The 12,636-nt window shown below is 38.4% G+C and overlaps 1 protein-coding gene across 25 annotated transcripts in view; it reads left to right on the plus strand.

The window, feature by feature from the left end:
* Positions 1-12,636, plus strand: part of PHLDB2 (pleckstrin homology like domain family B member 2) — a 130,619-nt gene that overhangs the window by 74,652 nt on the left and 43,331 nt on the right. For all 25 annotated transcript variants that reach the window (XM_068908528.1, XM_068908538.1, XM_068908412.1 and 22 more), the window contains 3 exons: positions 7,154-7,537; positions 9,766-9,909; positions 10,788-10,925. In XM_068908528.1, coding sequence (XP_068764629.1) covers positions 7,154-7,537; positions 9,766-9,909; positions 10,788-10,925 — 666 coding nt within the window. The remainder of the gene's footprint in view (positions 1-7,153; positions 7,538-9,765; positions 9,910-10,787; positions 10,926-12,636) is intronic.

Consider the following 12,636-nt stretch of genomic DNA (forward strand, 5'->3'; position numbering starts at 1 on the left):
AGTCCTGATGCTTTAGCAAGACAGTTTGTCTGTTTTTTCCCAGCATGTTAAATTTTTTGAAAAAAGATTTTGTTTGTTGCATATAGTTTAAACAGGAATTTCTTCCTGCTTTAGTTCATCTTCTCTTCAGGATCCTGCTAAATTCCGTTTTTCCCTTGTTTTATCTAGTTGAAGAGTTGACAATCAGGACAGTGCCTCATCCCAATGGTCAAAGAGTGTGAATAACCCCCAAAATTGATTTTCAGATCTTTGCGAGGAAGGAGTGTATTTGTAAATTATCCACTCTGTTAATATTTCTCTAGAAGCCCCCCATTAGTCCTTTGTACATGCAGGGCCTGACCTGTTTTTTTTTCTGGGGGGCTTTCTGAATGGATGGAACTCACTCATCTATCTGAACAGGGTCTTCACTTATCCAGCCTGAGTTTCCAAAGAGCAGCTTTGTCCGACTTCACTGGGACATCGCATGGACAAAGGTTAGAGATGCACCAGGTGTGCTCAGGCCAGCTTCTGGGGGAAGAAAAATCAGAAAAAACAACCAACCAACTAAACAAAAAAAACCCAAACAAGTGCTCTTCAACAGCAAGAACATGTGTTTTGGAATCTAAGTGCTGAATAGAAATCCAGGTTGAGTAACTGGTAGATAAATGGCTGGAGAAAAAAACTCCATTTTTATATAAAATATTTGACTCTCATATACTGTGCTGTTGAAACAAGGTAGGCAGAAGAAAAGTTTAGAACTATCTAGAGAACCTTACCAGAAACATGAGCCTCCTTTGGGAGGATTAAGACTATTCTACATTCCAGATATAAAGTGGAGAGCATCTTAGTTTGCATTGGTACTGCTACTACAGCTCCTGCTGGCAGAGAGCAAGTTTGGAGTGTTTTCTTTGCCAGCTGCAATTCACCTCTGAATTTTTTAGTATGGACACCTTATAGTTTGACTGGATATCTGCCCTTGGTCTCTTACCCTTTTTTCCTTCTCCCCTCCCCCCCCCCCCCCCCCAAATTATTCTGTGAGTTTTACTTATGATATTCTGGAAATCTGTGAAACCTGTGCTTAGTTTGCTTTTTAAGGAGCAGAGGCTTCTCTGGAAGGTTGCATCTGAAGCTGTTGTTACAGCCTGCTTGTGAAACTCAGTGGTCTGTTGTCATTACTCAAAAGAATAATCATAGAAGTTAAAAAAAAAATTACAAATAATGAAAATATGCACTGCAGTTCTTCGGAATGATTTCAACATCTGCATTTGTTACCCCTGAGCCAAGCAGAAAAGACATGTATGTACTTGGGTATTTCTTTTTCTCACTTTCTTTTGATTTGCCTTTTATGTCTAGACTTACCAAAACTAGCAGAACACTAGTGTTGCTTATATTGCCAACCTGTTCCTCTGTGACCTGAGAAACAGGAGGAACCAGTGTTTCCATTGCTGCCCGCTCTCCAGTTTTACTGTTGGGATTTGGGGATGCATGGGCTGTGGGAGCAGCTGGGCTGGCAGAAGGTTGCTCCTGAAGCTTGCAGAAACAGAAGACTGATCTGTTACAGTCTGCTTTGGCTTCCTCTCTAGCAGAGCTGACCAGACATTGCATCTTGGTGTAGGGATGTTTATACAAGTTCTATGCAAGTAGAAGTCAGAGTAAGCTGTTGCTGAAGTTATCCCGTGATGCTGATAAATAACAGAAAGCTTTAACGTTGTGGTCTAAGTATATTTGCTGAGATTCAGTTAGTGATTGGGATTCTTCTTTTAAAAAAAAAAAAAGATAAAATCTCACTTTTTTCTGTTTGAGATAAAAGTTGTAGCGGCTACTAGAATTGAAAGACAGCCATTCTGTTCAGCCTTTGAGGAGGTCAGGGGACTGGATAACACAAGACAACACAGATAGATATTACAGTCATCTATTTTGTTTGATACCCACTTATTTGAATAGCACCAACCTTGATGGTCTACTGCTGATTCTTAAGCAGTACAATATATTTCCTCTAGATGGTGCTAGATATTTAAAAATTACTTGGGCAGGATTAGCAAGATACCTTCCGTAGGCCAACTGTCTGTATGGATCTGTAAGCATATGTTTGCAAATAGTTTTACTGCATGCAAGAATTGTACTGGGAGAGATTTCAGCTTATAGGAACAATGAGCTGACAAGTAATAATAAAATTTGAGGATTATTTTTTCCACAGTCAGCTGAGCATTGAAATTCTTTTAAGTTTATTGTGTAAGTAGGAAATAATACAAAACTACCCTGATTCTGGAAAGTAGTTAGCATTGATTCATCACAATGCTGTGCTCCTGTGAAGGAAAATGAAATGAAAACATTTTAGAATATTCAAAGTAGTGTAGCTTTAAAACTGTGGTTCGTAGAGCTTATTGATTTCCCATGCCGCTTGGAAAAATCTCACGTACATGTTTTAAAAATTATTTTGGCACTGTATCTTTTTATAGGTCCTTTAATCATAAAGCATCTAAGCTGCACTTAAAACCATAAGTGAGTAACACTCTTATAGGAACTCTAGCCAGACAGATGAAGGCTAGATCAAGATATTTTTTTCCACTACTACTATGTGGCAATCTTTATACTGTTACAGAATGGCTACCTAACAACTTAATTTAGTAAATGAATGAGTGCCATATAATAGGTTTAAAAAAGCCCTGCCGAATGTCATTAATACTGATGACACAGTAAATTTTCACTTCAGAAATATTCTATCTTTTTATTTTGCAAAATATTTCTGTGGCATCTTTAATAACCCAGAGTATGTATTTAGTTTAATTCCTCTTCAAAGTATGATGAATAACTAATGTGCAAATAGATACATGGTTTTATTTCAAAATAGTATATATATAATTTTTGCAGCTGTATGTTTTATCAAAGGGAACAGTATGGGCCAGATAGAAATCAATTTCAATAGATCTTGCCTTAAGCAAGTGTCATACTAAAGCTTTATGCTTTAGACTCCTATCCTTAGTATAATTTTAAAACGAGCATCTGCAGAAGTCCTGTGGGAGCAAAAGGGCATGGTCTGATCAAAATGCAATGTATTAATGAAAAACTGGAGTTTGCTCTTCTCAGTGCTGAAGGGTAATTCTTCATGAATGCCCAGTGATATTCTGGAAACTAGTGCTGCTTTGTCAGGAGTTAAATCCATGCCTGCGAGGGACTGCGAGGCAGGAACTAGTTCTGCAGCAGCTCTGCTCCATTTCTGTCTGGGGACCAGCTCTAGCTCTGGCCTGTCCCACGCATCTTCCCCACTTCATTCGCTCCATTTTGCTTGTACGTGAAGGGGGAAGGCAAGGGTGGGCTGTGACAGCCTGATGCCTCCACCCAGCTGTCAGCTCTAAACTGGGGCCGTCTTTCTACAGCTCTTCTCCTGGCAGATTTCTGTGGACTAAAAGGCTCCCCCCTGTGCATCAGCAGTGAGAAATATAAGTGGTGTGTGGTTTTTTTTTTTTTTTTTAAAAAAAACTTCTGTGCTGCAATGATAACCTCATAGCCAAAAGGCTAAAATGTAATAAAACAAGGACCGAAAAGAAATAGATGAGGCTACAGTGAGAAACCGTTGCAAAGTAAAAGGAAGAGAAGGGGAAGAACAGTTATAGGCCTATTTTCAGACATGTCTGAAAGTCTAGCGCTGAAATTAGTTTCTGTCTCAGTATCTGATAGATGTGAAATCATCGGTGCCTTAAAAAATCAGGAAGGAAAAATAAGCCTTTCTCCTGCCTCATGCCGATGGGATACTGAAGGTATTAGTAAGAGAGAAGGTTTGGGGAGTTTCTCCTGCTCCTTTCCCCAGTCTCTCTGCATCTTCTCCCCCTGCCCCCCATCCTCTTCGACTAGCTGCTGCACTGAACTTGTACTGTGAAGCTGGTAGTTTGCTCACACATGGAAAAGTGCTGTTGATAGCTGAAAAGAGCAGCAGCCTCCCTTTCAGACAAAGGGAGCCATGGCTGCCCTGATTAGCCATAATTCTTCTTAGCTTCAGTCATAAAAGATAGAGACTGCACATGTAATTTTAATGAAATCTTGGGTTATACAGCTGCTAATGGCACTTATCTAAAAAGCTTCCTGCTTGCCACAGTTGATTAGTCGAGTCCTGCCTTGATACCTAGATATGACATCACCTCTTCACATTTGTAAAAGTAGCAGTATATGTGACGTGCACCGGATGAACAAAACCAGGAATCGTTGACATGATTGCTGTGAACAGTGGGAGTTATTTATCTTCGCTATTTCAGAATATTTTTCTTTACAGTATGCCAGAGATGTCTCTTAATGTGGTTGTAAATCGGTAATAGAGAAGGGTTATTATTATGCCTTTATCCCATCCTCCTTCAGCACCTAAATTCCCAGCCATTCATATATGGTATGTAGCTTTGTCAGTGCCAACAGGGGTGAAACTGCTAATGCAGCACGTGCACCCCTCTGTACTCCTTTTCAGAACAGGTAAAAGTTCCACCGAAAATACAAAGAGATGCTCTAGTCCAGTGGAAAAGACATTTTATGGGGAAATATACTGAAAGGAGGCTTAAAATGCCTGATTCAACACCTCTTCCTCCCCCCCAGAAGCAATTTTAAACCGCCTTGCTGCTTTTAACGTACCTTTCTCCTCCGCTGTGTTCAGCGTCACAATTAGCATGTGTAGTATTTCTTGCAAAATCATTGAATGGATTTTCCATGTGCTACCGTTTTTGTATTTTTCATTGCAAGGGTGCTTTCCTGGCTGGCCGCTTGACTCAGAAATTTATGCTGGAACAGTTAGATGCAGGTGTGCTGGAGCTGGAATGAGTTGGCTGAGATGAAATGATGAGAATAGAGTGTATAAAATAGCCACAGAGCTTCCTGTCCATAAGCCTTCTGGTGCATGTCAAAATAGAAGCGAGAAATACCGGCATTTCGGTAATGTGTCTGAAAGTTCATCAGGAATTTTTTGAAGACTGGCAGAGGTTTCCCTGTAACTTTTAAGTTTTCCTGACTATATGCGACTTTTGGCAGGGGGAAAAGAATCTCTTTTATTTGACTGCTTATGAAAGAATAGGTTTGCACTGAGAGCTGCTTACCGTAGCGTTTTGGCTAGGTTGAGCAGCAGTTGCAATTTAAAACTTGCTCTTTCCTATTACTGTTGAGGGAACAGAGGGTTGGCAAGAGGTAGAAAGTGATAGATCCTGTTGTTGCGGGGAGGAATGATGCCTTCTGTTCTGATGCTGTGTTTCCCCTCTATAACCACTGTGAGGATTGTACCATGGGGCCAGGCCTGGTGCTGTCACAACAGCGAGAGCTGTATAATTCCTGGAGAGCCTAGCCAGCACTTGCACAGTGCTTTAGGAATTGGGTTGCGTAGCCAAAACACTTAGTAAGAGGGCGGATACCAGCTTTGGAGGGGTAAGAGAACGACCTGAGGGTCTGGCAGTAGATGCGTGGAGGAAACAAGGCTTTGGGCAGTTAGGAATATGTTGTTCATTTGAAATTGAAGGATGTCTGCAGCATCTGCTGAACCAGATATTTCATGGAAAATATAAGCGAGCAATTGCTACCCCAGAGCTGCCCAGGGCTCCAGTGATTTCAGTAGCTTGTCTCTGACGGTGCCATTACAGAAGGCTTCAGAGAAAAGTGCAAGAAACCTGCAGTGAAAACTGGCGAATACGCTACTTGAAGGCAAAATTTCTAGCTTGCGGCCCTCTTTCAGTTGGGTAGTGCTTCAAAACAGATGGGTTCAGAGTCTTTTCTGGAGTATATAAGTGTGTCTCTCTCAGTTAACTGTGGGTGATCTGGGGTAATATAAATGTGTAATGCGTTTGGCTGTGTAATCTTCTGGTAACTATAAAAAGCTGGGTGCTTGTAAACCAATGTTAAATTTTCATAGAACTCCAATGGTTTATTTAAGAAAAAATGAAAACAATATACTGCCCTAACTCTTTTGTTATCGCTTGCTGCTGCATGTAGGGTGTTAGGATTGTAAGAAATAGCTGTTTGCAAATCCTGTTTGCAAATATATTGCCAGATAGAACTTGGAAACTGAATGCAACTGCAGCGGTTTGAGGGGAAGGAGGCTGATATTTGTTTGTTTGGGCCTTTTTTTTTTTTTTTTTAAACATGTTTAAAAGTAAGAAGGCTTTCCTAGAAAATAAGAAATGTGATCATTAGTGCAGGTATTAATGCCAAGCATGGAACTTTCACAGAGATGTTTTTCCTGCAGAATTTTCAATAGGCTTATGGTAAGCACTTTTTAATTTTCTTTATTCTTCTTCTTTAGCAAAAGAAACATGACATTGCGTAGAAGCACCATGCCTTAAAAATGAAAAGCTCAAACAGTTTCATCTGAAATAGAAGTTGCAGAAAGTTATGCATACAATAAAATAAAACAAATATAGCTTTTAAATCCATTTTATCAAGTATCATGGAGATCTACAAAGCTTTCAGGAATTAAATGTTTACCACTACTTGGAGCATGTCAGGTCAAAACTGCCACAGCTATTCAGGTTCTCAAGTTTTAAATGTTAGTATGAATCCGAATGGAATTTGACATAACTGTTAAATAAAATTTTTCCCCATTTCAGTATGTTCAACGTCTGTTACATTTTTAGCTGTGATTCTACATTTACGCTCCTAGGGATTTGAACAGGGTGTTTCAAAATGTGGATTAATTGCTCTCGCCCCTCAAGGAATCAAAGTTAACAGAAAATCCAAAAAAATGAGAGATGAATGAGTTCATGGAAGATCTTTGCAATATTTCACTGCTTAGTAGGAGTATAGCATAAAGTACAAAGCATATAGTGCAAAGTGGAACAATTAGCAATTTATAGAGTAAGCTCAGTGGACACATGTACAAATCAGGTATGGTTAAATCAACATTAATAAACAATATTAATCTTGTACAGTCGAAATAGAAATAAATGTCAGGACATATTAAGATAAATAGGTACTTGTTTCTGTGGAATGTACTTTTAATTTTTAGGGTTTTTATACATGTTGCCTTTGATTCTTCAAGTTATACAGTAATTTGTTTATGTGAATCTGTTTATTATCTTTAATTGTTAGAGGCATACATGGAATTGGATGACTTTAATCTTTCACTCTTAAAAAAAAAAAAAAAAAAAAGCAAATCTAGTTTTGACTTAAAGTTCACATGCAAAGCTTAGTGCTCTGTTTTTCTTTAAACTAGGAGCGTCAGCGGCTGGAGACAATCCTCAGTTTGTGTGCAGAATACTCCAAATCTGACAGCGACCCTGCTGCAGCTACAACAGTTGCTGATGTTCAAAAAATTAACAAAGAACTTGAAAAACTTCAGCTATCAGATGAAGATTCAGTGTTTGAAGATTCACAGATGAATCTCGAAACAAGGTTTAGAAACCACCTGAAATCATCTGCAAGTGATTCAGATTTTTCAGAGCTGAGTAATCACAGTCGCAGTGCTGGTGCTTTCCTTTCCTCTAGAGGGTTGAAAGCTGATGAACACTTCAATGAAACCAGGAAGACTCCGCCTTTAGCTCCTTCTGGCTTCCTGAAGGATTCCACTGAATCTTCCTACCTAAGTATCACGCCAAAGGTAGCACTGTGTAGAAAGAAATACTGCAGTCCAGGATTGCATGCTTAAAACCCTCCTCTAGGAGTCAATTTTCATAGCAGGGATAGCAGTCGGGGTGGCTTAGGTATAAGTCTTAACCTCAGAGTTCATCCCACTTTGTAGCCAGCACCTGAAATGGTGATCATTTTGTTTGCTGTAAAAGCTATTTACATGGGAAGCATTTTCCCACAGATGTACGGTTCAGGGAGAGTTTTAATATTTTCTGTGGGAGAATGATGTAACAATTTAAATAAGCAATGTTAAATAAGCAATGTTTCAGAAAGCCTACTTAGAGCTATTGCTGTGCTGAGATTTACCAGAAAAGGGAAGTTCTGCCACCTTCTAGGCTGAGACTCCTGTTTTCTGTAAAAAGAGGAGGGTGTTTTCTCACTAGTGAACTAGAATAGTTGTAAAGGTGGTGAAGAGGAATTGCTTGAGCTGAATTTACTGCCCTGTCCACTTCCCTAGATTGAACCTAAGCCACTTGTCTAATCAGCTGTTGTCTCTCATGAAGTGTACTGTGGCAGCTTGCCTCTTGGCACTCGCAGGCAGTTCCTACATTTGCTGCTTCTTTCTTATTTATTTCATAGTGCAGTTTTGCTACTGCAGGGGAGTTGTCCTTTAAAAATGAACTAACAGCATTCCTAACAATTGAAACATCAAAATTCTGATTTTTATATTATTTTTCAGTTTTTTGACTTCTGGGGACCTTTCCTTCAGCTAGGGCAGCAACAGCCTCGTTGGGGGTGGGGAAAGGGCCTTTCATTTGTTTTTAGATCAGAGCCTAGGGTCTGTTGTGGCAGACAAGCACTGCAGCAATATCTGGTGAAAGGCAGTGTGTTAAATAACTCTATTCAATAATTAGAATGAAGATCTTGATAAGACCAAGTAAAGCCATAAGAGCAGGTTTCTGTTTAACTATTCACACATTGAAAACATTTTCTCTGTTTCTCCTTATTACTGTTAGAGTATATACAGTTTGTGTTATGCATGTAACCATACTAATGCTCAGATAGTGTATTTAACTTCTGTTTAACTTACATGCTTATGTTCAACAGAAGTGTGTACATGTAGAAGGAGAGAAAGAGAGAAGTAATAGAAGTGTGTTTTGTCTTATAAAGGGGTACCTCTCTGGAAATCTGCTGAGTCTTTCGATATAAAAAAGAAGTTAAACAGAAACCTGCTATTATGGCTTTACTTGATCTTCTCAGTGCTTTATGTGTTTGAAAGTTACTAGGTCATTTCATTTGCTGGTTACTGTGGTTTTGCATTTCTTTCACATTCATGTTTGTTACTTTCTTCGTGCAAGTCAGAGATCCTATTTTAAATCCTTGTTGGGAAGTGGAAATTGAAGATGTTATGTCAGCATTATCCGAACAGGATACCGGACAAAAAGAAGCTTTCCTGCTAGGATTACTAATGCTCATCAAGGAATACCGTTCATTCATTGTAAGGGGTGTTCTGCTAAGTCCAGAGAAAAGCAGTAATGAGCAACTGTGTTAATGAAACCCTGCTCGTTATTTTAATGTATTGAGGTCAGATTTGTACATGTTAAAATGCTTTCAGAATAGCCATTCAGGAGCTGAGCTGCTTTTGAGCAAGGCTGTGTGGTCTATCAGTGAATGCAGAGCCCTGCACACAGCCTGGTTCTAATTCTGACGGGAGACAATGAGTGAGCGACCTTACAAAAGTAATGTGATCGCAAGCCCTAGGGGTCAGGTGAACATGAAGAATACGTTTGAAACTCAATGCTCTTTTTGATCTGTTCTTTCCTGGTATAAGAGCACAAGTATTTTCTTAATAATGTTTTTTAATTCTAATGTCCTATTCTATATCCTAGCTTTTGTTATGTGCACAACTGAAATACACATAAAAAGTATCTTCATCCACCTATTTTATTTCTATAAGGGAAAAATCGGATTTTTACAACCTAAATAGCGCAGCATGTAAAATATTGTCAAGTGGTAGATTTTAATAATTCCTAGAGTATGAACAGTATTTACTACTCGGTATACTATTTACTTCCAGTGCCTGCAAGTAAAGTATCGTGTTTGTTTCTCTTGAACACTAATCACAGAAATAGCAATAGTAGATATAGAAATATAGGGAGTATGAAATTTGTAACAAGTTCAAAACACAATATGAAAGGGGGAAAAGAAACACAGTGTTTAACTTCTCTCTAGTAAATCTCTTGTAATGTATGATTGCAGGTACCAGAATGCATAAGTGATGAGCAAAGAGGGCAGGAGCTCGCTCGACTGGAGGAGGAGCGCATAGCAATATTAAATAATTTGGAAGAACTTGAACAGAAGATCAAAGATTTAAATGACCAGATGGATGAATCCTCAAGAGAGGTATGAAGTATATTTTGGTTTTAAATGGCTTGCTCGTTAAATATATCTCACAGCACATGCTTGAAACGTTCTACAACTATATAGGAAACTCAGGCTTGTACATACCCTTCAGATTCTCTGCTTTTTCACCAAAATTAGGTACACGGTAGAGTACTACTGGAGACTACCTGGTAGGAGACTACCTGGTAGTCTCCTGCTATCAAGGTTATTTTTCCCTAGCAGGGAGATGGCTGTGAGACTCTGGCCTTTCCCAGCTGTAACCATTATACTCCTAAATGGAATTAGAATAATCTTGCTTGTTGAATGGTCATTCAATTGATCAAAATACCTTGTGTCATTTGTGAGTTTTATGGTGGTGTCTCATGTGACCGTTTAAAGAGAAAGGAAGTGAGGTAACTTCTGTTTTAACCTCCTTGTCCTTACATTGGCAAGGTTATGTGTCCCTCTTGACTTCTGGAATCTCACAGTTGCAAACTAAGCTGGCCAGGCATTTAGGTTGTGCTTACTCCAATTATCAGCAACAGGAAAGAAACAGCTGTTTGAAAAGGATTTCACACAGAGCCTGTGCACGGATAGTTGGTATAATATCATACAGGAGGAAGCACAGAGGAGAAGAGTTAGAAAAGAAAAAGTTTTGAAAAAGAATCTTCAAACTAAAGTTGGTTTGGACTTTATTTTGCAGTATTGTATGTTGCAGTTTTACTTTTCCTCAGATTTATGATCTCTTTTTAACTTACTTTGTGGGATCAGTACTTCTTTTTAAAATGTTTCTCTGTTGTGAATAATCATCAGCTCACTCCCCTTCCCCCAGAAAAAAAGTGTGTGTCAAGATTTCTTCTTAATCTGGACTGCTTCTGAAAAATGTTTTGTGTTCCTAGTTGGATATGGAATGTGCCCTTTTGGATGGGGAACAGAAATCTGAAACAACAGAGCTTCTGAAAGAGAAGGAAATTTTGGATCATCTAAACAGGAAAATAGCTGAGCTGGAGAGAAATGTTATTGGTGAAAAGACAAAGGTAAAGAAGCTATCTTAGCTAGCTGTGTTCTCTGTTCCCCTTGATCTTCAAAATACTTTTATATAATTGATGGAGGTTATTTTGTGAAGTAGTGTCTATAAGTAAATTTACTTGATTAGTGTAGAAGAAAATCGTTTTCTCATCAACATCACCCTTTAATGGTCTCCTTTCCCAAGGTATTCTTGACAAGCAAAATATAGTATGCTTAAGTAGTGAAGCATGCTACATTGCATACAGTGAAGATATTTTAGATTAACAAAGAATCTGTCAGGACTTGGACTTGGGTTATCTATTGTTTAAAAGGACAATATTAACTGAACTGTTCCACAGTCTTTTTCATGCTGTGGGTTGTATATTTTGTTTTATTAAGAATAATTAATGTTTTTTCAGCAAAGGAATAGAATGAAAGAAGGCTGCAGTTTCAGAAGACGGCTTTGTCTTTTACTATACAGCATGATAGATAAGACATCTATCAAATTCATAGTTTTTGAAGTAATTATGTTGGTTTATTTTGTTTGTTGATTGACAATTTTAGTACTCTGGATTAATCTCTCTAGGATTAAGTCAAAGGAATTCATTAATTCTCCTGTGTAGTCGGAATATTCGGTTGCTCTCAAATAGGCAGCTACATCTGCAAAACACACTAGCAGTATGGTGTGGTTTTTAAGTACAAGAATTGAAAGGGCCTGTAAGATAAAACTAGTCATCTTCAAACCGTAGAGAGATTGTTTCTTCTAGCACGCTCTCTGCTGGGGTTTCCAGCCAGCAGTTCCTTTCTTGTTAGGACATTCCACAGCCAATAATATCTCAAGGTCAGGAAGTTTTCCAGGACATTCAGCCAATAGTTTTTCCTTTCTAAATTTCATCTTCTACCTCATAATGTTAACCAGTCACGTGTGGAAAAACTCTTTTAACTAGCTACTCTACCACTTGTTTTATACTTTCAAGAAATATTTGAAGCCTTTGCTGTGTTCTGTGTTCTTTGCTCTTGCTTAGACAAGCTGCACATTTCTAGCTCTTTCACAATTCCCATTTAATTCAAGCATTACAGCTTGCTTTGTTTTTCTTTGAGATTTTTACCTTCAATTTCTATGTACTCTGTTATGAGTCTGACCACTGTTTTGCAGTTGTATTCAGTAAACCTGCATCTGAAAAGGAAAATGGTGCTCTTACCTCTTTGCTCTGTGAAATGACACCATGCATCCAGTTTAAGCTTAAACTTTGCTGATCTTCCCTGCCTGCACCTTTCCTCATTCTCACCTTCCCCTCAATCATACTGCAGCTTTCAGTAATGCCTGTGGTCACATTTTTAAGTTGTCTCTGGACAGCTCAAGAGATGTTTCCCCTTTTGTATGTGTTCTGTTTTCATCTCAAAAGTTCAATGAAACTAATACAAATTATTCTGAAACCTGTCAGTTGAGTATATTTCCTTGCAATCATATGATAGGATGTATAACGTTTTTGTGGTAGTGTGTAGTGATCAAAAAACTAAAATAGTAAGTCTTGTTAAAAATGTTCAGTTGAATTGAAGTGTGGAAAGCAGCCTAGTAGAAGGACTTTGATTATTTAAAAGGCAGGTTTGCTTAAAACATTTTCTTCATTAAGAAGCACAGCACCGGTGAAATCAGTTTTATTTAGTTTATATTTTTATTTTAGTAATCTTTTATTCTATGTTCCTTATTAAAAAGTTTAAAAAAAACAGTCAACTAAC

Source organism: Struthio camelus, chromosome 1 (assembly GCF_040807025.1).
Source record: "Struthio camelus isolate bStrCam1 chromosome 1, bStrCam1.hap1, whole genome shotgun sequence".
NCBI classification, from domain to species: Eukaryota; Metazoa; Chordata; class Aves; order Struthioniformes; family Struthionidae; genus Struthio; species Struthio camelus.